General features: G+C 36.8%; 1 protein-coding gene across 17 annotated transcripts in view; it reads right to left on the reverse strand.

The window, feature by feature from the left end:
- MYCBP2 (MYC binding protein 2) overlaps positions 1-25,249 on the reverse strand; it is a 256,367-nt gene that overhangs the window by 140,959 nt on the left and 90,159 nt on the right. For all 17 annotated transcript variants that reach the window (XM_036455729.2, XM_045588714.1, XM_036455734.2 and 14 more), the window contains 4 exons: positions 10,144-10,261; positions 5,730-5,934; positions 4,614-4,767; positions 1,594-1,766 (listed from right to left, as the gene is read on the reverse strand). In XM_036455729.2, the coding sequence (XP_036311622.1) occupies positions 1,594-1,766; positions 4,614-4,767; positions 5,730-5,934; positions 10,144-10,261 (650 nt within the window). The remainder of the gene's footprint in view (positions 1-1,593; positions 1,767-4,613; positions 4,768-5,729; positions 5,935-10,143; positions 10,262-25,249) is intronic.

Consider the following 25,249-nt stretch of genomic DNA (forward strand, 5'->3'; position numbering starts at 1 on the left):
ATTATGGTTAGAAATGTGATTTCACCATTGAAAATTCTACATAAACATAATTAAGTATTTTAAAGGACATTTTTAAAGCAATGGAATAAGTACAATAGTTATATGTAAAAGTATAAAAATTTCTACGACAGCACATATACCATATCTAATAAAATAGCAATATGCAAATTGACTGTACCTCTGCTACACCCACAGTCATGCCCCCCAGCCAATCAAAAAGGAGTTTATAAATGAACCCAACAAAAATGGTTGCGGCCACAGAGAGCAGGAGGCTTGGGTTTCCCCTGCAATGGAGGAAGCCAAGCTTTCCGCATACCCTGGCCAGCCCAGGCTTCCACTCAAGGCTACAAAGTTTCAATTATAGAAGATAAATAAATTCCAGATACCAGGGCCTCTGCTTGGATCACTGGGAGGCATGGCCAGCCTGCAAACCACCACAGGCCCCTGGCCCAGGCCCCAAGGGAATCCTCCCCACCGTGATCCAGGACACCCTTCAGGGAAAACCAGCCAGTCCCCACTCATGCACTAGGCCTCTATCCTATTTAATCCTATCTAATAAAAGAATAATATGCAAATTGACTGTCACTCCAACACACAAGTTGTCTACCCCATGTGGTCAAAGATGACTGCCCCCATATGGATACAAGATAGCCACCACAAGATGGCCAGCAGGGGAGAGCAGTTGAGAGGGACCAGGTCTGCAAGGGAGGGCAGTTGGGAGTGATCAATCCTGCAGGGGAGGGCAGTTAGGGGCAAACAGGCTGGCAGGGGAGCAGTTAGGCATCAATCAGGCTGACTGGGGAGCTATTAGGGGTGAGCAGGCTGGCAGGCAGAAGCAATTAGAGGCAAGCAGGAAGGAAGGCAGGCAGGCGAGCAGTTTGGAGCCAGCAGTATTGTATTGTGAGAGGAATGTCTGATCAGGCCTCATGGGAACCCAGATTGGAGAGGGTGCAGGCTGGGCTGAGGGACACACATACCCATGCACAAATTTTGTGCACTGGGCCTCTAGTACATAGCATATCTAGGCACATACACACACACACATATATATATATATATAAAGAGAGAATGCTATATCCCTAATTAATTAAATAGAAATGAAGTTGATGTGCTGTGGAAAACTGTATTGTATAAAGAGAAGTTGTATTTATAAAATTAATATAATATTTTATAGAATTTATTTTAAAATAATGTATATAAATTATATAAAATTAATTAATATTTTATAGAATTTATTTTAAAATAATGTATATAAATTAAATATACTTTTACACTTGAATATCCAGTGTAGACCTCTAAACTTTATGTATTTGGGTTGAACTAAAATTAGTTTTAAAAATCTACAATAGTTATATTGGAAAATTGTATCCAGGCTGCTTTATATTTGGCATGAATGAATCTTTCATAGTGTTGGTACAAGTTTGAGGTATTATTTTCTGTAGGATAAATCTCTTAATAGGATATAACCTATTTTACATTTAGCATATTATTTAACAAACATGACAAAATATACAAAATTAAATTCTCTTTAAAAATACTCGACATACAATGAAAATTAGCTAAAATTATTTGATCATTATATAGCAACCCTACCTAGAATGTGCAAAGCTGCATGAGATCGGGTGGTGAGAGCCCTTGATCCTGTTGGTAATGCAAGTTCAGGACTTAGAATACTGCATCTGGACTGCATGTCTGTTGCAGAAGGAAGTCTGGCATCAGCAACCACTGCATTGTAACACCACAGTTCTTTAGTATTTGGTCGAAACCTTTTAAGAGAGAGAATAATTATAGCACCTCAACATACAGTTTAATTTCTAAAATAATTGAGGATACAAAGAGAAAAAGGCAGTTTAGACAGGACAAATGTAGCTCATTATTTTCCATATCTGAACTAAATATATACAGAATTTATGTCACTTATAAGTAAAACAATTTAAATATAGCAATATAGATCATAATACTTCATGAATATAGAACAATATACTTAACAGATGCATACATATAGGTATGTAGCATGTGTACAATAAAAATTCCATTTTAAAAGAAAGTATGATAAAACAATATCCAGAATTATAAAAGCTCTTGAAAGCCAGTAAGAGACAATCAAAAGTGGTCAAAAGACATGGAATGCTGTTCTCAAAAAGCAAGCACAAAGAGAATTATGCAGATGTTCAAACTTACTAAAAGAAAAGTAGCAATATATAATAATAAAGGCGTAATATGCAAATCAACCGAACAGCTGAACAGCAGAACGATCCTTCTGGATAAAGCCAGGGCTGCAAGGGCCAAGGCAGCCAGAGCCACAAGGGCCAAGGCAGCTGGGGTTGGGAAGACCTACTCTTGCACACATTTCATGCATTGGGCCTCTTGTAAAAATGATAAGAAATCCAAAATGCCTTACGAGCTGTAAACCACAAATATACTACTAAAAAACACAAAGCAGCCAGAAGTTAGGATAATAAAATGAAAGTCTGATTCTAATGAAAGAAAAACGCCATCTAGCTAGTTTACTAAAACAGAGAGAAGACTGTCCTTCATCTTTTAATCTCTATTTTGGGTCAAGGACCTGGCAAGGTATTTAAGATCATCTGTCCCACTGCTGTCACCATTTGTGAAAAAGGCAAGGTTTAACCAACTATACACTACACTTCACACTTCGGAGTGCTGCTAAGACCCCTGGCTGTTTAGAATCTTAGTTCTACTATAATCTAGTTTAGAGAATACATTTCTAATTTACTTTATGTACCTAGAAACAAATTGCAAACTGCCAATTTTTATTTTTTGTTAATGCAAATTTACTTCATTTTAAAATAAAACATAAGGAATATAAAAAATAAAATGAAATATCTAGTATATTGACTTTTTTTAACCTTAGCATTTTTATTTTTTTTCTCATTTTTTTTTATTAAGGTATTATATGTGCACATACCTTACCAATCCCACCCCACCCCCACTCTCATACATGTCCTCCCTCCCCAGAGTTTTTCATCCATTGCTTATGCTTATATGAATACATACAAGTCCTTCAGTTGATCTCTTATCTTCCCCCATATCTCCCTACCCTCCCCGCTGTAATTTGACAGTATATTGACTTTTAATCAGTAAATAATTCTTCCTGTACACAATTCACTTCTCTATCCCTGCCATTCTATCCATTCTATTGCACTATAAACACACTTAATTTTGGTTCTTAGTACCTCATTGTCTTCATAAGAATTAGTACAGGACTCACCTCTAGTCTCTTGTTATTTAATTTATATTGTATAAATCTTCCAGGGAGATTCAAAAATACTACCCAACTCAATTATGGCCTCCAGAGCGTCTAATGAAATGCCCAAATAAGATAGTAAGCTGATCAGCAACCTGGAGAATGCCTACTGTAATGCCTACTCTCTGAATGCAGGCCTCAGGACTGATAAAAACAAACAAACATCCCTCTTAAGACTTGATGGACTGATAGAAATGAAAGCAGGCATGGGCAGAAGAAAATGAAAAAGTCTTTCCCCTTCCTCACTCATACCATATCAACCTTTCAACTTATCTGAATTCAGGCCTATTAAACTATGCAGGCCAAATAAACTATTCAAGAAGGGGAAAAATAAAAAAAGCTTTGATGAGCTACCCTAGTAATGGCAAGATACAATTCCTATAGCATTCAAAGCTAAAACCTCTGAGGAGAACTTTTTTCTCTACTCATTTTGTATATAAAGCACCATAATAAATTATGGTGCCTATATCCACCTCTCCATTTTTTATCATTTCTAGAGTTTAATAACCCTACATATTTCTCTACTAATATGGGAATTTAGTTATATACATTCCTGAAGGGCAAGCTCATATCTTATTCTCGAATGTCCTTGGCATAATTTCTGCTACAGAGTTGGTAATAATTAAGATATTTGAATTCTATACAATTTTAGATAACAATGCTGACAGACTAAAATAGACAACAAAACTCTTTAAAGTAAAACTTCTAATTATTAAGACAGTATCCAACACTTCTATAGCACTTAATATAGAAGTGCCTCTGTTCTAAGTTCCCCAATTCTCATACCAATCTAGGAAGTAGATTGACTATTATCTATACTAAAAGAAGAGTAATATGCTAATTGACTGGATAGACCAGATTTCCTTCCTGACAAAGCTGGGGCCTGGTCTGAGGAAGCTGCCATTGGTTCCAGGTGCCTTCCGCCTGCTTGGGGGGAAGCTGGCAGGGGTCCTGAATGCCTGTGGGAGGTTGCAAGGAGGGAAGCTGATGCCAACAGCCAGGGGAAGGAAGGAAGGCCTACTCTTGCACAGATTTTCCTGTATCGGGCCTCTAGTTATTTTATAAGTGAGGAACACAGAGTCACAATAACTTTTCCAAAGGCACACAGAAAGTAAATTGTGGAGCTGGAATATACTTATAGGCAGTTTGGTCCAGAACACTTTGCTCTAAGTCACTACACTCTACTGTAAGAGTCCCTGTGAATCACTATGATAAAAGTTGGTTAACAGTTAAACAGAAAAGTTCTCAGATATGAAAAATCTATCCACACATAAATTTCATAGTACCACAAGAACAGAATTTTATCAAAATTTATTTACTATTCTAGTTTATAAACAGAGCTTACCTCCAAATGACATCATACACAGGATCAAGACACACACCAAATCCTTGCAGATCCTCTTGTTCAGAGTCATTAAAAGTTTTACAACTCCCATCCACTTTATTTATCAGAAGACATTTAAATGGAGGAGGTTCTGACATAGAAGCAGGTACCAAGCCTTGAGAAAAGATAGTTACATATTTAAAAGATGCATTACCTTTTTATATTTCCCCAACTTATAAGGTAAGTATTATTATTTTCTTCATTTTACAGATGAAGAAACTGAAACTTAGAGGTTAAATGAAAACCCTTTAAATAGCAGAATCAGGATTAATATCTCAGGCTGTCTAGATCTACAACACATGCTGTTAGTTTCTACACTATACTACTCTATTATATAATCAACTAGAGGCCTGGTGCACCAAATTTGTGCATGAGGGGTGACAGGGAGGGGGGGGGACACCTCTCAGGTGATGTCCAACTGCTGAACATCATTCTTGCAATCCAGGATACTGGCACATAACTGCCTCAGCCTGCCTGATCGCCCCTTACTGCCTGCCTGATCGCCCCTTACTGCCTGCCTGATCACCCCTAAGCACTCTGCCTGACTGATTGCCCTTAACCATCTCTGCCTGCCTGATTGCCCCTAACCACCTGTGCCTCCCTGATCACTCCTAAGCACTCTGCCTGATTGCCCGGAACCGCTCACTGGAGGGCTGCCGGATGGGAAAAAGGACTGTGGTCGTTTCTGTCGCTTGGCTTTTATTTTTATATAGGGTGGTATCATGGACACAAGTATGGATTGATAAGTTTGACTTATGAAACCTTCTAAAATTAATTTCTATAATATATTAAGAACCAATACAGAAAAATCCCTCCTTTCAATTAGGTTAAAATGTAGCTTATATTTCTACTACTCTCTAGCTTATAAATAATTTGTCTCTAGATCTCTCAATTATTGCATTCTTCCAGCAAACAGACAAATTTAAAAAACACACTCAGAAGCTTCTTTTAAATTTATTCAGAGAAAGAAAGAAAAAAAACTATAAGATTATATCTCATAATAGGGAAAAATGAACCATTTACTATTAATCAAGATAAAGATTTATGGTGGGGATGTCAGTTTGTTTTGGGTATTACCTATTATGTGTTTACTGGCAAAAATTTCTGATGTAGCAAGCACATGAGAATTAATAAGTGCTTCATCAATTCTTAAGAAAGTCTGATCCCCACTTGCACCTATCCATGTAGCTTTTCTTCCATATTTTGATCCAATGTTAGGCATAGGAGCTGGTTTTGCATTCCAATATGGCACATCCAGAATTGGTCTGCCCAGCTGTCCTTTCTGAAAGATTAAATGCATCAATATTAACAGTATTACTGAATAATCTATAATTTTTATAAAGTGAGACAGTAGATAAAAACAGCTCTATGAGACATTATTAGTCATAAATTAAATTCACGTGAAATTTATACCAAACATATATAAAAGTATAAAATAATTTTCATTATTCCTAGGAATTCTACCCCTAATAGATCACAGTGTATTATTTTTAAAAAACGTATTTTTATTGATTTCAGAGAGGAAGGGAGAGGGAGAATCATTAATGATGAGAGAGAATCATTGATTGGCTGTCTCCTGCACACCTCCTACTGTAAGATCAAGTGCACAACCCGGGCATGTGCCCTGACCAGGAATCAAACCAGCAACTTCCTCGTTCATAGATAGATGCTCAACTACTGAGCCATGCTGGCCAGGCACAAAGTGTATTAATAAAAAATAATTAAGAAACAAAATATTTTTCCATGTAAGAAATCACCTTGAAATACTGTGACTGTCTTCATTTACATTTAAATGAAAAATATATAAATACATAATATACTTAAAAATTAGTGTTACAAATAGCTCATTAAAAAAAAATCACTTTGACATTTTAAGTTACAGTATCACAGAAAATCTACTGAATTCACACAATCTGGAAACATTTGGGTAAAAGACCAAAATAACAAATACCACAATTGTGGATAGAACTAGAAAAACACATTTTTTTCAGATGATCATCAAGAAACTTCATTTATAGTTCAATACAAACAACAGAATCAACAATAAGGTATGATATCTTAAGTAAATAATTGCTAACTCACTTATTTGCTGTCTGTTTGGTACCTGGTTAGGTAAGAGCTTAATTTGAAAAGTAACAGGAAATTTCTCTATGCTACTAGCTGTAAAAGAATGTAGATAGATTGGTAAATATTTATCCCCTCTTGGCATAGGATCTTTCTCTCTCTCCAGTGTCCCTCTTCCAAAAATCATCTGGAGAGCAGAAAATGCTGTATCATAGTACCCAAGGATATTTACAAGTGATGGGAATTATAAACTAGAGAAAAGGAAAAAAGAACAAAAATGCCTGTGTACTGCCAATAGCTTAGTTCTCAGCCAACTACCAGGTATCTAATGGTTTTTGTTGTTATTCCTTCACCACCACAGAAAGAAAATACAGCTATAAACTGACTGTAAAAGCACTTTTGGATCAACCCCTTGATAAACCGGGGAAGGTAAAATGGCTGGAAGCAGCCAAAAATATTCAAGCACGTGACTGGAGAAGAAGCCAAAAAAATTCAATGCTCATTTCCCACTTCTTTCAATGACTATCCTTATTTTTTGACAAAGAAAAAGAAAAGCATAAAAATGTAAACAGTGAGCAAAATACATTATAGTCAGGGATATATTATGCTTTGGGAGAGAAAAGAAATATTTTTCATTGACTATTGAATTAAATATCTATTCCTTTACTATCAACCAACTAATGAGAAGAAAAGCAGACCAAAAATATGATAAATGCCTGATTATAAATAAACCATATTTAAATTCATTAAAGTTCACAAATAGGACTTTTGGGGCTAGAGGATAATAATGACTGTTTGATTTCAAGTATTATCACTCACATTCCCCACAAAACCAATACACAGACCAAATAAAACCACTCACAAATCAAGCCGTCAGCAGTTTTAGGAAAAAGCAGATTTCATAACCTCTGTAACCAGAGAGAAAAAACTAATTCAATGGAGTTTTCTTCACCCACCTGCCGCAAGTCTGCGGGGTGGAGAGCACAAAGGGGGTTGTGGTGGGAGCTTGAGAAAGAGAGCAGAAGAGTATGCAGGTCTTAGCAAAGCATCCCCACAAAAAGAAAATGTCAGAAAACTAAATACGAGTAAAGACTTGAAGGTTCACAGCACTAACTACAAGAAAAAGACTTCACAGTATTTAGGGCCATTTTTCCACTCATCTGATTGATGCAAATTAAAAGGCAAGATAACACATTTGTTGACAAGATTGTGGAGAAACAGGCAACCTCACATACTGCTGGTGAGAATACAAAAGAGAAGGGAACTGATAATATCTCACAAAACTACACAGGTATTTAACCTGCAACCCAGCAATCTTACTTCTAAAAATTTTCCTTAAAAATACATCTCTAACAATATTTATTGCTATCACTCAAAAATATTGGAAAGTACTTAAATGTCCAAGCATAAAAATTGAGTTACCAGATCAAAGGTAACAAAAACCACTTAAATCAGAATGGCCTGAAACGTGAGGAATAGGTTTTATTTTACTATAACTAGCTCAAAGACATAAACTTTTGAACTTTTCCATGTATATCAATTCCTGAAGATAAGTATATAAATCCTATAGATTATGCTCTGAAGAATTTAGGAAAGAATGTTCATGTGTCTAGACCACTGTACATCTGGAAGATTGCCATCTAAAACTAATCCAGAAGCCAAAATTGTAGGACTTACTCCTCTCAAGAATGTACTTTTTACTATTAAAAACTGTCAATTTTTATCTTTCCTTCAGAATACGTTGGGTGCTATCTGCTCCTGTTTTATGATTTGCAAATCTTCAGACCCTTGAATAAAATTGTCATTTAATTATATAAAAAAATTAATTGAGCCAAGACTGATTTGGCTCAGTGGATAGAGCGTCGGCCTGAGAACTGAAGGGTCCCGGGTTCGATTCCGTTCAAGGGCATTTACCTTGGTTGCAGGCACATCCCCAGTAGGGGAAGTGCAAGAGGCAGCTGATTGATGACTCTCTCATCAATGTTTCTAACTCTCTATCTCTCTCCTTTCCTCTCTGTGAAAAATCAATGAAATATATTTTAAAAAATTTAATTGAAAAAACTATAGTATATATTCACAGTGGAATATTATATAGATGTAAAAAAGAATAAGATTTTGAGACTTTTCGTCAAGAGGGCATAGAAGGTAAGGTCTGAGCTAGCCTTCTTCCATGAGCACATCAAAATTATAACTAAATTCTAAGACGACAATCACTGATAACCACCTGAAGACTAGCTGAACAGGATAAAAAGAAGAAACCACGTCTAGACTGGTAGGAGGGTTGGAGATGCAGATGGGCAGGACCCACACCAACATTATGGCTATTAAGAATCAGGAAGGCCCTAGCAGGTTTGGCTCAGTAGACAGAGCAGCAGCCTGGTTTGATTCTGGTCAAGGGCATGTGACCAGGTTGAGGGCTCCATCTCTAGTAGGGGGTGTGCAGGAGGCAGCCAATCAATTATTCTCTCTCATCATTATTATTTCTCTCTCTCTCCCCTTCTCCCTTTTTCTCTGAAATCGATAAAGAAACATATTTTTAAAAAAGAAAAAGAATCGGGAGTGATAACAGCTTCAGAGGTTTCAGCCCCAGCCCAGGGACCAGCTATAACATTTGGCTGTCAGACCAGTGGGGGTTATGTCTGAGAAAGACAAAGGGCTGTGGGAGAATGAGATGCTCCCCTTAAAGAGCTGGCCCATGAAGTCGCTTGCTTATAAATTCACTCCCAGCACAGAGACAGCAGCTCAAAATTTTCAGGGACATAACTAGAGGAACTACACAACCTTTTTATATGCTTCAAATAATTTCCAAATAAAAGATTTTTTAAAGTTCACTTAAAAAAATTTTTTTTAAATAATAAAGAGCTGCAAATTGTATCCCAACGACTTAGGTTACAGAGTTCTGAATATTTATCTATATCAGAGATATTACAGGTTTATTAGCAATCTTATGGAGCTGTTCCTTGATCTCTACTGTAGTTAAGAGAAAAAGAATGAAGCAGACAGGCAAATGGAGAAAGAAGAAAAAGGAAACTATTATTTTAAACAAATCTAATAAGAAAACTAGACTTTTAAAAAGTTCTAAGATAGAATTCTATATGTTAAAGAAAAATGAATCTTTACAAATTAGATGAGAAATTAGTTTTCAAATGATAGAATTAGCTCTACTGAAAGCTTAAAAGACTTTGACCTGGAATAAACATTCTAATTATAACACAGCTTTTTATTAAATTCAATAAATTCTAATGCTAAACTAGAAAACCAAATTATTTCAAAGTAATGTCATTCAAGTTTTGTGTGTATTAAGGGCAGAGACAGGAAATACGTATATGCAATAAGAATTTCACTGGAGAAAAAAAAAAAGGCTCATGTAGACAAATTGTAAGACAATGATACAATGAATATTATCAATGCTTTAAAAATTCCTTACAGAAAAACTTCCAAATGTGAAGACCTGTCCATCCATTAAAAGTACTGCCGTATGGTTGCTGCCTGCAGTAACTTGTGTGCTAGGACCTGGCAATGCTTGAACAAGAGTGGGACATCCCCTAGGTTAAAAAAAAAATTAAGTCAATATCTTAAAAGACCCAACTGAAATAATAAACAAGCAATGCATAAGGAAAAGAGATAATAGGTACTAATATAAATATTCAGTAAAAACTTATTTAAGTGCTATGTTACTGTCTCCATTCTAAGTGCTCAGGATACAAAGATTAAAATGGCATAATTATTTTAAGGACATTATTTAAAAGATTTCCTGAATTTATTATCCTAATTATAGACACAATTTTTAATTGTTCTGAAAGACTGGTGCTACTTTTGTTATAGAAGAAAATTTCTTTAATCTTTATCAGTGAATAGCATTGTTGGAGATCTCTATAAGTATTTATTGGATGATATAATCATGCAATAATTTAACTGGAATTCAATTCAGGAACTATAAAAAACAACTGATTTTATGTCCTGTTCTCTATTTTTCTTCACTGGGATATAACTTAAGATTTTAATATAGTAGTTAATGAATCAGAATGCAGTATCCTGAGAGGCTATGCAGCAGTTGCTAAAAGCTTAAGCTTAGAGATTTGGGTGTGAATCCTGGCTCCAACAAGTAACACCAGCATGACCATGACTTTGAACAAGTTACTCATCCTTTCTGCATCTCATTTTTCTCTGTTATAGCAAAGAAGATAATAATAATCCATAAGGTCCTTATGAACAATAAGGAAGCTCACATATGTCAAGCGCTTGGCACAGAGTTAACATAATAAATGATAACAATTATGATAAATAACATCCTTAGATCCGTTCTTGTATCACTTTATTTACCATTTATTAACCATTTTTAGTAATCATTATCTGTAATTAGAATGATCATCTATTATAGAAATAATCCATACATAACAGAAGGGCTCGATTTTGAGACAATGTTATTATGATACTTTAAAATATTTTTAATAATTTTTCAGTATGCAATGAAAAATGAATGGAAAGAGGCAAGATTAACAGGTGGAAACCTAGTTTAAAAAAATTCACAATAAATGGGTGAGTTAAGATCGAGGCACAAACTAGGAACGGAGTAGATTGAAAACAATGAACTTGACAGCTATGTAAAAATAATAATAACTGATTGGACTTGGCAAATGATTGATATGAGGCCAGGAAGGATTTTTGCTTATTCAACAAGGTACACGGTGGTAACATTTTTAAACTATGAAAATGAATGAAGATGATTAAAAAGAGAAAAGAAGAAATCCTGGTTTTCATTCTGAATCTCTTCTAACACTGTCAGTATGGACAGAGAAAGAAAAACTAGTAGAAATCTAGGACATACCAATGAGGAATAATGAATTCTGATAAATGAAGTGAGTTATTGGAAAAGAAGGTTTCAAGAAGGGGGAAATAATCTACATGCTAAGTGCTTTAGAGAGACATCAACTGACCACTCAACTTTTTAGCAAGAAGAAAGTCTCTGGTAGGAGTAGAAACAACACTGTAGCAGATGAGATGCTAACAGTGGGGTCAGAGAATATGTAAAATCCCTTCAGGCATCTCAGCAGGAAAGAGAAAAAGAAAGAACCAACAACTAAAGGGAAAATGAAGTTGAAGGAAAGACTTTGGTGCTTTAAAATGATGGAGAGTTGAAGAAGTTTAAAAGAGTAAAAATAATGAGGCTAACTAAACAGGTCAGAGAGGAGACAAGAAACAGAACTTGATCTCTAAGGAAAAGATATAGATAGGCTTCATAAATATTACATTAAAAGCAGCAAAGTAGTAGTATGGATGCAAATGTGTTTGTAGAGTTGGTGGGCTAAAGAATTTCCCACCTAACAGTTTTTATTTTTGTTCTAATAGAGGTCATGTGCTGAGATGAAAAAGGAAGCAGAGAATCTGAAGATTACAGAAAAGGTATGATGCTGAATGGAACAAATAAAGTACTGAGATAAGAAGTTTTTAAACCTGATCCAAAGGGCTTCTGGGAATTCTTTTAATGAGCTTCAGGAGATATGTGAATCTCCTAAATCTGTAAGTCAATTTCTGTGTATATGTTCTTGTATCTATTTATTCTGAAAAGAAAGCACATATCTTTCATCAAATTCTCAAAAGATCTTAAACCAAATAGTCTAAAACTACAAAACTGGAGGATTACTGCCCATCATACTGAAATTAATTGGATCTGGAAACCATATGACAAACTATACATGTGTATATTTTTTTTCTGAAACCTAAGACAGACATGAAAAATATAGACATTGATTCATGCCTAAAGTTTTGCCATGCTTTAGCATCAAGACTAGGATGGTAAGGGAATTGAGGATACTGCTAAGAGTATAGGTGAAGAGAATAAATAATCTCTAACTTAGGTAAATGAAACTTTTACCTAAAAAAAGAAAGAGTAAAAAACCAGAGGGCAATAGAGATGAGCACTGATAATGTCAATGGCCAACTAAAGTTAAGTAAAGCTAAGTACTGTAGAAGAAGGAGAACTTGTGATCAGATTATGGTTGTGTAAACTTAAAGAATTCAAAGTTTGAGATGTGCCAGATTCAGAATGGGTGCTGGGAATAACCATAATGAATGTGGAAGTAAAGTTTACAAGATATAAGGGGTTCATATAATTTATATTGTATGATGTCATTCACATAGATATTGAAGTCACTCATGAGTGTGACAAAACTCAGACTGAGAAAACACTATGAGGCAGACACTAAATTTTAAATGAATGAAAGACAATGACTGAAGGGCTGATAGGTAATAAAAGGGAAGAAGAGGAGAAGGAGGTAAGATGGTGGAAGAATAGATGGGCGGATTCTGAGCCCTCTCCCGAAGCAGAAAGAGAGAGCAACTGAGGGTCTTGTGCTGTGAGTGTTTATCGGCAAGCTGGGAGACAGCGAACACCACAAGAAACTGCTGGGGGGCCGCTGACAGAGGTACCCCTCAGAGGGAAGCACCCACGCGGGCTATGACCCTGCCCGGAGCTACCTACCGGCTTGGACAGGAAACCTCGCCATCTTGAGAGGAAGATAGGATCCTGTCAGAGGCCTGAATATCCACAGCCGCAGGGACCACCAAGCATCTGTGACCCCCAGAATGCGGATCCCAGGCTGCGCGAACACCTGGCTGCACTGAAGTGCCCCACTGCTCCAGAAAAGGTCAGATTTCCTGGGGAGAGGGTGGAGAGTGCTTGTGGCGAAGACAAAAGCCTGTGCGCACAGAGCGCGCGGAAGCTGGAGGACAAGGGCGGTGATTACAAGTAGAAGCCCCAGCTGTTGGGCGGTTGTCACCCATGAAAGGGGACAGGGCTCCTAACAGGGGAGTTATCTAAAGAGCAACACATCTGGATCTGCCTCGGAGGGATATCGGAGAGTTGCGGGAGATTGCAGTTGCTCCGACCTGCCCCCTCCCCCCTCCCCCCTCCATAGTTCCTGCTTCAGAAAGGAAAAAAAAAAAAAAAAAAAAAAAAAAAAAAAAAAAAAAAAAAGCTGGAGAGGCTCTAGAGTAGGGGTGTCGAACTCAATCAGAGAAGGGGCCAAAATCTAAAATCCAGCCTAAATCGCGGGCCGAATGGTTTACTGAACAGTCATAAACTGACAATGTTAACCAGAAATGTGAATTTAAAATGAGTGGAACAATCTTTTCCCTAACAATGCTGTTATCCAACTCACATGCTATCAAGCAAAACAGTAATATTGGTATCAAGCAAAACAGTAATATTGGAATGTACCTAAAATGCTCATTGTTTTGTTTTCTGGCTAGATGTCTGACACCGTTTTCCCCGGATCAATGAGTCAATGTTCGGTTTTATTTCTTGGGCTGTAGCAACCAGCAAAACAGCATGGAGGTTGTCATCGGTAATGCGTGATCTGTGCTTGTTTTTGTTCAGATTCATTATTGAAAACATCTATTCACAAAGATAGGTGCTTCCGAACATGGATAGAATACGGGCAGCATGAAGTCGGAGCTCTGGCATTGAGTCAGGGGGCAGTAGAGGGTAGAAGTCCTCAATTTCAACATCCTGAAACCTTGATTTCAGGCCACTGTCAGACTGAAGCTCGATTATCTCCATCTGAAGGTGATGGGGCACATTGTTGACATCAACTGTAAAAGGATTGGCAAAGATGTCAAAGCCTGAGTGCTGTGTTCTAAAGTCAGAGAAGCGCCGCTCAAATTCACTTAGTAAACGGCTAACTTTGGTAGCCAGCTGACTGCAAGGAAAAGTACCAGAAATAGTGGTTGAGATACTCAAACAAACGGGAAAGTGGGCAAGATTGTCCTGTTCCAGTTGGGACTTCCATAGTTGAAGTTTACGCTGGAATACTGTGATCATGTCAGACATCTTCGTGATGACTTGTTTGCGTCCCTGCAGCTTCAGATTCAGTTGGGCGAGATGCTCGCATATGTCACACATCATAGCAAAATCACATAGCCAGGCGGGATCCGACAGTTCAGGCAAGGGCTTTCCTTTACTTTCCATGAAAAGAGCAATTTGTTCTCTGAGCTCAAAAAATCTTTTGAGGACTGCGCTCTTGCTCAGCCATCTTACTTCTGTGTGGTATGGCACGTCTCCATGCTCTGCACCCACCTCCTGTAAAAACTGCTGGAACTGGCGATGATTCAGGCCACGTGCCCGTATAAAGTTAATAGTTTTAATGACTGTGGTCATTATGTCATTCATGTCCAGAACTTTTCCACACATAGCCTCTTGGTGGATAATGCAATGATAAGTAATCAAGGGTGTGTGGCAGTGACTTTTTTGCATTCTTTCCTTCAATAGTCCAACCAAGCCTTTCTTTTCTCCGCACATTGAAGGTGCGCCATCGGCAGTTAGCCCCACCAACTTTTCCCAGGGTAATTTAAAATTATTTATAGATTTCTCCACAGCCTCAAATATATCTCTACCAGTCGTCGTCCCATGCATGGCAGCTGCATCCAAAAGTTCCTCAGTGACAGAGAGGTCGGTCTTCGTAGCACGTATAAAGATGGACAGCTGCGCTGTATCAGTGTTGTCTGTGCTTTCATCGATAGCAAGTGAAAAAGCGAGATAACTGCATGCCTGTTCGGCCAGCTGTGATGATAGATTCCCTGAGAGTTCTTGAACTCTATCTGCAATGGTGTTTCTTGACAAACTGACATTTTGAAAACTCTGTATCTGGTCTGGGCATACTTGCTCACACACTTTTAGCATGCATTGCTTCAAAAAGGCACCCTCTGAAAAACACCTTGAAGTACGGGCAATTTCTTCAGCCACTATAAAGCTTGCTTTCACTGCAGCATCATTTTTCGCTGTAGCCTTTGTAAACATTTGCTGCTGTGATTGTAGTTTGCCTTTTAGTTCTTTAACAATTTTATGCTTTTCTTCCAAAGTATATTTGCCATACTTAACATTTTGTTTGGTGTCAAAATGACGACGTATATTGTACTCTTTCATCACCGACACTGTCTCATAACACAATATACACACTGGTTTGCCCTCTTTAAGCACAAACATGTATTCATTTTCCCATTTGTCATTAAATTGTCTGCCTTCACCGTCAACTTTTCTTTTCCTGGACATTTTGGGATCAATATTGGCAGTAAAAGATGTAGTTTATTGGAAATCTGCGTTAGAAGGAAAAAGTTGAAAATTGCACAGGGATAGCTTGATTTGGCAGATGGAGTGGAGAAAAAAAAGTCAGTCAATAAATGCCTGGCTGGGTACAGATAGCAGATTCTGTTGCGATTTTTATGCCTGCACTTTATGCCAGGAACTGGCAGCTTCTGCTGTGTATTTTTTATGCCCGCACACTCACTCTCTCCTCTGCTCTGCCAACCGCACAACCACATCGGATGCCGGACTATAGGTCACGCCTCCTGAATCTCGCGTGACTTGTTATCTATGCGCATGCGTAAGATCACAAGCCTCCTATGTCACCGCGCGTCATTGTGATGGAACGCAGCGGAGTGCAGTGATGACAGCGTGGTGCGGGCCACATTGCAAGGCCTGGCGGGCTGGATTTGGCCCGCGGGCCTTGTGTTTGACATGTGTGCTCTAGAATCTGGGAAGTCAACCTAGAAACACTGCCCCCAGAGGCTAATCCACAAATTGACTCTAGTGTAATAAAAACAAAGCAAAATCTGCCTAAAAATTAGGACTGGATCATAACAATAGAGGAAGCGAATGACCTTCATTACTGCAAATTTTATTTAAATTTTTGAAATTTTTGTTTTTTATTTTTGTTTTAATTATTTGCAACGTTTACTAAGAAACTAATTTTTTTTTCTTTTTCCTCACTTGATTTTATCTTTATAATTATTACATTGTATATGTAATCAACATTATTACTACTACTAATTTACCTTTTTCATCTTATTTTCTTTTATTTTTATTATTTTTATTTCATTTGATTATACAGTGGTGCCTCACACAACGAACTTAATTCGTTCCAGGAGCAAGTTTGTTATGCGAAAAGTTCGTTATGTAAAACGCGTTTTCCCATAACAATACATGTTAAAAAAAATAATTCGTTCTGTAGCATAAAATATGCTAAGATGACATAAAAAAAAGATAAATTTTTTGTGATTATTTTTATTTAGATACATCTAAAAACATAATTTTTTTAAAAAAAACCACACATTTTTTTAATTTTAAGACAGACTAAGTAGAGTCTACCGAATCTTGCACATCTTCATCCATTTTCTGCTTTTTGGCCGATGGTTTCATGAAAAACCTGTCCAAAGTCGTTTGTTTTTCTCTTTTCTCCAACATCTGCCGGAAATAACGGACAAGAGTATCGGAGTAAAGATCGTTGATCCTGTTTGCTTCAGCTGAATCCAGATAGTGGGCATTGGTAAACTCCTGAACTGCTTTCCATTTGACCAGGATGTTCTTGATGTCAGCAGTTGGGATTGGTTGATTGTTTGATTGTTGCTCCTCGTTATCAGATGACGCTTCCCTTTGAGCATTGTCCTGTTGCTGTGAAGTTCGTTGTGTGCAGCGTTCGCTGTGCGAGGCGTTCTTTATGCGAGGCACCACTGTATATATATATATTTTTTTTAAATTTCAGGATTACTGTTCTACAGTCTTTATCTATCTTTCCTTCTCCAACGCTTTATTCTATCTCAACCCTACCTTTATGCCTTCACCCTCTTTCCGATCTTTTCCTTTGGTACCCCGTTTATCTTAACCCTTTCCTGCTCTAGATTTTCCCCATTCCTTCTGTCTACCCCCTCCTAAAATTTCATCCTACTTGTATGTATCTAATTTCCAACTACCTGTTCCAAACCCATTCACACCTCCCTCGCAGTTGTCCTAAAAACAAAACAAAACAAAACAAAACAAAACAAAAAACAGTCTTTCTCTCTAACTCTTTGAAGTTGTATGTTGAATGTTAACTATACTGAAGTTGTATGCTTTTTGTTATAAGATTGATTTGCCTGTTCTTTTTGTTTGATTGTATGTCTTTGTTATTCTGGGTTCTAGTCAACACAACCACCCTTATTGGTGGTTATTAATATTGCAAACACATTTCTATTCAGTGCCTTGTGTGTTGTACCTGGTTGTGTTGTATTTTGTGCCTTTAAATCAAAGCAGGAGAGAGAGAACTACACAACCAGACATAATAGATCATGGGGAGACCAAAAAACACCCCGCATATGAAAGAAAAGCAGGCTTCACCAGAAAAGGAAGTAAACAAGATAGAGGCAAGCAACCTACCTGAGCAAGAATTCAGAGTAATGATCATAAGATGGCTAAAAAGAATGGAAGACAAATTTGACATTATGAGTAAGAACCAAGAGGAAATGAAGAAAAACCAAGAAGAAATGAAAAATGACATTGCTACTGTAAAGAACTCAATAGAAAGCATCAAGAGTAGATTAGAAGAAGCAGAGGACTGCATCAGCGAGCTAGAAGACAAGATGGAAAAAAATACCCAATTAGAACAACTTCTGGGAAAAAAAATTAAAAAACAGGAGGAAAGTCTAAGGGAACTTTGGGACAATACAAAACAAAACAATATTAGAATAATAGGGGTTCCAGAAGGAAAGGGAATTGAGGAAGACATGAAAAACGTATTTCAAGAAATAATGACAGAAAACTTTCCGGAGATAGAGAAGAAAAACCCCACACAAATCCAAGATGCTCGCAGAGTCTCAAGCAAAATGAACCCCAGAAAACCAACCCCTAGGCACATTATAATTAAGCTGGTAAACACCAACGATAAAAAAAGAATTTTAAAAGCAGCCAGAGAGACAGAAAGTTACATATAAAGGAACCCCCATCAGACTAGCAACTGATTTCTCCACAGAAACTTATCAGGCCAGAAGGGAATGGGATGAAATATACAAAGTCATGCAAAGGAAGGGTCTGAATCCAAGAATACTATACCCAGCAAGGCTATCAATCAAAAGTGAAGGTGAAATCAGGAGCTTCACAGACAAAAACAGACTAAGGGAATTTATCTCCACCAAACCAGCAATGCAAGAAATGCTAAAGGGTCTACTGTAAAATTAAAGAAATAGAAAGCAAAGAAGGAACACAGGGGTATAGAATAAAAATGGCGTCAAATAAGTATCCATCAATAATAACTTTAAATGTAAATGGACTAAATGCTCCAATCAAAAGACATAGGGTGTGGGATTGGATAAGAAAACAAGACCCATATATCTGTTGTCTACAAGAAACCCACCTCAGAAAAAAAGATGCACACAGACTGAGGGCGAAGGGATGGAAAAAGGTTGTCCAGGCGAATGGAAATGAAAAAAAAGCTGGGGTAGCAATACTTATATCTGACAAATTAGATCTCAGAGTGAAGGACATAACAAGAGATAATGAAGGCCACTTCATAATACTAAAGAGCAATCCAACAAGAAGAAATAACCCTGGTAAATTTATATGCACCCAACATGGGAGCACCCCAATATATAAAAAAACTGCTGGAGGACATTAAGTGAGAGATTAATAGCAATACAATTATAGTAGGAGATTTTAATACCCCACTATCACCCTTTGACAAATCATCTAAACCAAAAATCAGCAAAGAAATATCAATCCTAAATGACTCGCTAGACCAGATGGAATTAATCGACATCTTCAGAACATTCCACCCCAAAGCCACAGAATATACATTCTTCTCAAGCGCACATGGGACATTCTCAAAGATGGACCACATTTTGGGACATAGGCAAAGTCTCTTCAAATTCAAGAAGATAGAAATCATATCAAGCATCTTCTCAGATCATAGTGGCATAAAACTGGAAATTAACTACAATGAAAAAAATCCAAAGAAATCAAACACATGGAGACTAAACAGCATGCTATTAAACAAGGACTGGGTTACCAAAGAAATCAAGGAAGAAATTAAAAACATCCTGGAAACAAATGACCATGAAAACACAACTATCCAAAATCTATGGGACACAGCAAAAGCAGTTTTGAGAGGGAAGTTCATATCCCTACAAGCCTTTTGCAAAAAACTAGAAAAAATGGTAACAAATTATCTAACTCTACAACTCAAAGAGTTAGAAAAAGAGCAACAAGAAAAGCCCAGTGTAAGCAGAAGGAAATAACAAAAATCAGAGCACAGATAAACGACATAGAGACCAAAGAAACAATACATAAGATCAACAAAACCAAGAGCTGGTTCTTTGAAAGGATAAACAAGATAGATGGACCTCTAGCCAGGCTAACCAAGAAACAGAGAGGACCCAAATAAACAAAATCAGAAATGAAAGAGGTGAAATAACAACAGATCCCGCTGAAATACAAAGGACTGTTATAAAATACTACGAACAACTCTATTCCAACAAACAGAACAACCTGGAGGAAATGGACATATTCCTAGAAAAATACAAACTACCAAAACTCAATCAGGAAGAATCTAAAAATCTCAATAGAGCAGTGACTTGGGAAGAAATTGAAACAGTCATCAAAAAGCTTCCAGCAAACAAAAGCCCAGGGCCAGATGGCTTCACAGGAGAGTTTTACCAAACATTCAAGGAAGAACTAAAAACTATCCTCCTCAGACTATTCCAAAAAATTCAAGAGGAAGGAACACTTCCAAACTCCTTCTATGAAGCCAGCATCACTCTAATATCAAAAGCTGATAAAGACAACTCAATGAAAGAGAATTACAAGCCAATATCCCTCATGAACATAGATGCCAAAATCCTCAACAAAATTCTAGCAAAGTGGCTCCAGCAGAGCATCACAAAGATCATACACCATGACCAAGTAGGATTTATTCCAGGAATGCAAGGTTGGTACAATATCCGCAAATCAATAAATGTGATACATCACATAAACAAATTGAAAGATAAAAATCATATGGTCATATCAACTGATACAGAAAAAGCATTTGATAAAATCCAACACCCTTTCCTGATAAAAACTCTCAACAAGGTGGGAGTACAAGGATCATACCTCAACATAATAAAAGCTATATATGATAAACCCACAGCCAACATCATACTCAATGGGCAAAAACTAAAACCATTCCCTCTAAGAATAGGAACAAGACAGGGATGCCCACTCTCGCCACTCCTCTTTGACATAGTACTGGAAGTACTAGCCATTGCAATCAGACAAGAGGAGGAAATAAAAGGCATCCAAATTGGAAAAGAAGAAGTAAAGTTATCCTTATTTGCAGATGACATGATATTGTACATAAAAAACCCAAAAGACTCCATTAAAAAACTAATTGACTTAATAAATGAATTTGGCAATGTAGCAGGATACAAAATTAACGCCAAGAAATCTATGGCATTTCTATACACCAACAGCGAATTTATAGAAACAGAGACTAAAAAAGCAATTCCATTTACCATCGCACCAAAAAAATTAAGATACCTAGGAATAAACCTAACTAAGGAAGTAAAGGACCTATATGCGGAAAACTACACGACACTGAAAAAATAGAGGAAGATGTAAACAGATGGAAGAACATACCATGTTCATGGATTGGTAGAATCAACATCATCAAAATGTCCATACTTCCTAAAGCAATCTATAGGTTTAATGCACTCCCTATTAAAATACCAACGGCATATTTCACTGACCTAGAAAGAACTCTCCTAAAGTTCATTTGGAACAATAAAAGACCCCGAATGGCCACAGCAATCCTGAGAAAGAAGAGTAAAGTAGGAGGGATCTCAATACCAGACTTCAAACTGTATTACAAAGCCACTGTTCTCAAAACAGCCTGGTACTGGCACAAAAACAGACATATAGATCAATGGAATCGAATCGAGAACCCAGATATCAATCCAAAACACTACGCTCAATTAATATTTGACAAAGGAGGCATGAATATACAATGGAATCAAGACGGTCTCTTCAATAAATGGTGTTGGGAAAATTGGTCAGATACTTGCAAAAGAATGAAACTAGATCACCAACTTACACCATGCACAAAAATAAACTCAAAATGGATACAGGACTTAAACATCAGACGGGAAACCATAAAAATACTAGAAGCATCCACAGGCAACAAAATCTCAGACGTATGCCAAAAGAACTTCTTCACTGATACTGCCCCTAGGCTAGGGCAATGGAAGCTAAAGAGAAAATAAACAAATGGGACTACATCAAAATAAAAAGCTTTTTTACAGCAAAAGAAACCATCAACAAAACAACAAGAAAGCCCACTGTGTGGGAGAACATAACTCTCCACACAGCACATATATTCAACCTTACAGTTACAACTCAATCAATGTAAACATTTACACATTAGAAAAGAACAACTTTGGGCAGTTATAGCAAATCTCATTAGAATTTAATTTTCTTAACAGATCCTAATATTTTATTTTCAACACCAAAAGCTATCATATTCATGATATTTAACATACTTAGAAGATTGTATTATCACCTGAACTAGTCATTGCTAATCAAGGAGTGGTGCTCACTGGTATAATCAAGACTATGAGGTCAAGTTTTTGGGTAACCTCTTGATATTAAAAGCTGATACAAGCACCTTCCTTTTCAATAGCCATTATACCTCAATATGGTATGGCAGGATCTTGGCTTATGCTGTTCATTCTTCATATTTTAGTTACCAGAGGTCTGTGATTTGATTATACTCATGATTTTCACAGTTTCCCTTCCAAGAAGTCAAGACCATGAAATATAATAATGATTTACCAATTTTCTGTAGAATGACAGCCAAGTACAGATCTGTGGAGAATTGCCTTCTTTGTTGCACACATGATTGATGCTCCATCATGTCTAACTATAATGCACCTTTCCCAGTTTATATCATGACTCACAAAATAATCACCAGCTAACTAAAAGCAGCAACACTGATGTCATAATAATAAACCCTCTTGTTCTGTTTTGAGTCTTCAGTGAGAAACAGAACTAAAATTTGCTAAATTCTCTTCCACACAAACTATAAGCCCTAACTCAGTATCTACATTATCAGCGAAGCCATTCAAAGGTGAAGCAAAATATATGCTGCCCGTAACACCTGTGAAAGTAATTGCTCAACCCTGCAAGCCATTCATATTGGGTCATATGCAGTGTCCAATATCCATGTCACATCTTGTGACATTTGATAAAAGTAATTTTGCCAAAGACCTTTTGCTCTTTACAAGCACAGAATTTGTCATTAAGATTGTGATAATCTTACAACCTCTTGACAATGATGTCAAATGTATGTTGCTCTGGTCCTTTTAGTAAGAAGTTCAACTCAATTATACCTCAATCATCCCTTCTTATTAGCAACAACATTCATCAAAGTAACTGAGGACATTCTATTTCATCCTTATTTTATGTGCAAATAAACCTGACCCCATTCTCTTAAGGACAGACAGGCATTCATTGCAAATGAACCTGACCCCATCCTCTTAAGGACAGACAGGACGAGCATTAGTATCTGGAGTTTTTAAAAGACAGATCTGCCATTCTATATAGGACTGCACTAGCTGCCTCTAATACCAACCCTCACCCCCAACACAAACCTCTTAGAAATTCTAGATTAGAATATGTACATGGTATTTCTGAAGTCACCCAAGTAAATTTAGTGTGCAGCCACGATTAAGAGTCACGGATCTTGGAACAGAGTTGTTCACAGTATTTTTTTTATAATTGTTGGTATTTCTGTGGGATCGGTTGTTACTTCACCTCCTGCATTTCTGATTTTATTTGGGTCCTTTCTCTTTGCTTCTTAGTGAGCCTGGCTAGAGGTTCATCAATCTTGTTTATCCTTTCAAAGAACAAGCTCTTGGTTTTGTTGATTTTTTGTATTATGATGTTTTTTTGTCTCTGTCCTTAATCTCCGCTCTGATCTTTATTATTTCCTTCCTTCTGCTTACACTGGGCTTTTTTTTATTGCTCTCTAAGTCCTTTGAGTTGTAAGGTTAGATAATTTATTACCATTTTTTCTTGTTTTTTTTTTTTTATGTAGGTCAGTAGAGCTATGAACTTCCCTCTCAAGATAAATGCTTTCACTGTGTCCCATAGATTTTGGATTGCTGTGTTATCATTGTCATTTGTTGCCATGATGTCTTTTATTTCTTCTTTCATCTCTTTGGTAACCCAATCATTCTTTAATAGCATGCTATCATATTTAGCCTCCAGGTGTTTGATTTTTTTTAATTGTTTTTATTGTAGTTGATTTCTAGTTTTTTGCCATTGTGATCTGAGAAGACACTTGATATGATTTCTATCTTCTTGAATTTGAAGAGAGTTTGCCTGTGTCCCAATATGTGGTTTATCTTTGAAAATGACCCATACAATGGACAACCTAGATGAAATGGACATATTCTTAGAAAAATTCAAGCTCCCAAAACTCAGTCAAGAAGAACCAAAAAACTTGAATAGGCCAATAACTACCAAAGAAATTGAAACAGCGATTAAAACTCTTCCAGCAAATAAAAGCCCTGGTCTGGATGATTTTATAGGGGAGTTCTACCAAGCATTCAAAGAAGAACTAAAAACTATCCTCTTCAGACTATACCAAGAATTTCAAGAGAAAAGCACACTTCCAAGCTCTTTCTATGAAGCCAGTATTACCTTAATACCAAAACCAGATAAAGACACAAAAAAAGAAAACTGTAGACCAATATCCTTGATGAACATAGATGCTAAAATCCTTAACAAAATTCTAGCAAATCGGATTCAGTATTACATTAAAATGATCATACAACATGACTAAGTGGGGTTTATTCCAGGCATGCAAGGATGGTACAATACCTGTAAATCAATAAATGTGATATATCACATAAACAAACTGAGAGACAAAAATGACATAATCTTATCAATTGATGCAGAAAAAGCATTTGACAAAATCCAACACCCTTTCCTGATAAAAACTCGCAGCAAAGTGGGAATAGAGGGATCATACATCAATATAATAAAAGTTTATATAACAAACCTACAGCCAACATCACACTCAATGGGCAAAAACTAAACTCATTTCCCCTAAGAACAGGAATAAGACAGGGGTGCCCACTTTCACTATTTCTATTCCATATAGTACTGGAAGTACTAGCCATAGCGATCAAACAAGAAGAAGAAATAAAATGCTTCCAAATTGGAAATGAAGAAGTAAAACTATCCTTATTCGCAGATGACATGATACTATACACAGAAAATCCCAAAGACTCCATCCATCAAAAAACTACTACACCTAATAAATGAATTTGGCAATGTAGCAGGATACAAAATTAACACCCAGAAATCTATGGTCTTTTTATACACCAATAATAAACTCACACAAAGAGAAACAAACAAACAAAAAATCTCATTTACCATTGCACAAAAAAAATTAAGATACCTAGGAATAAACTTAACTAAGGACGTAAAAGACCTGTACTCAGAAAACTACAGAACATAAAAAGAGAGAGAGAGAGAGAGAGAGAGAGAGAGAGAGAGAGAGAGAGAGACATAAACAACTGAAAAAACATACCATCTTCATGGATTGGTAGAATCAACATCATTAAAATGCCCATACTACCCAAAGCAATTTACAGATTCAATGCAATCCCCATTAAAATACCAACGGCATATTTCAAAGATCTAGAACAAACACTCCACAAATTCATCTGGAATAAAAAGACTCTGA

Source organism: Pipistrellus kuhlii, unplaced genomic scaffold (genome assembly GCF_014108245.1).
Source record: "Pipistrellus kuhlii isolate mPipKuh1 unplaced genomic scaffold, mPipKuh1.p scaffold_m20_p_3, whole genome shotgun sequence".
NCBI classification, from domain to species: domain Eukaryota; kingdom Metazoa; phylum Chordata; class Mammalia; order Chiroptera; family Vespertilionidae; genus Pipistrellus; species Pipistrellus kuhlii.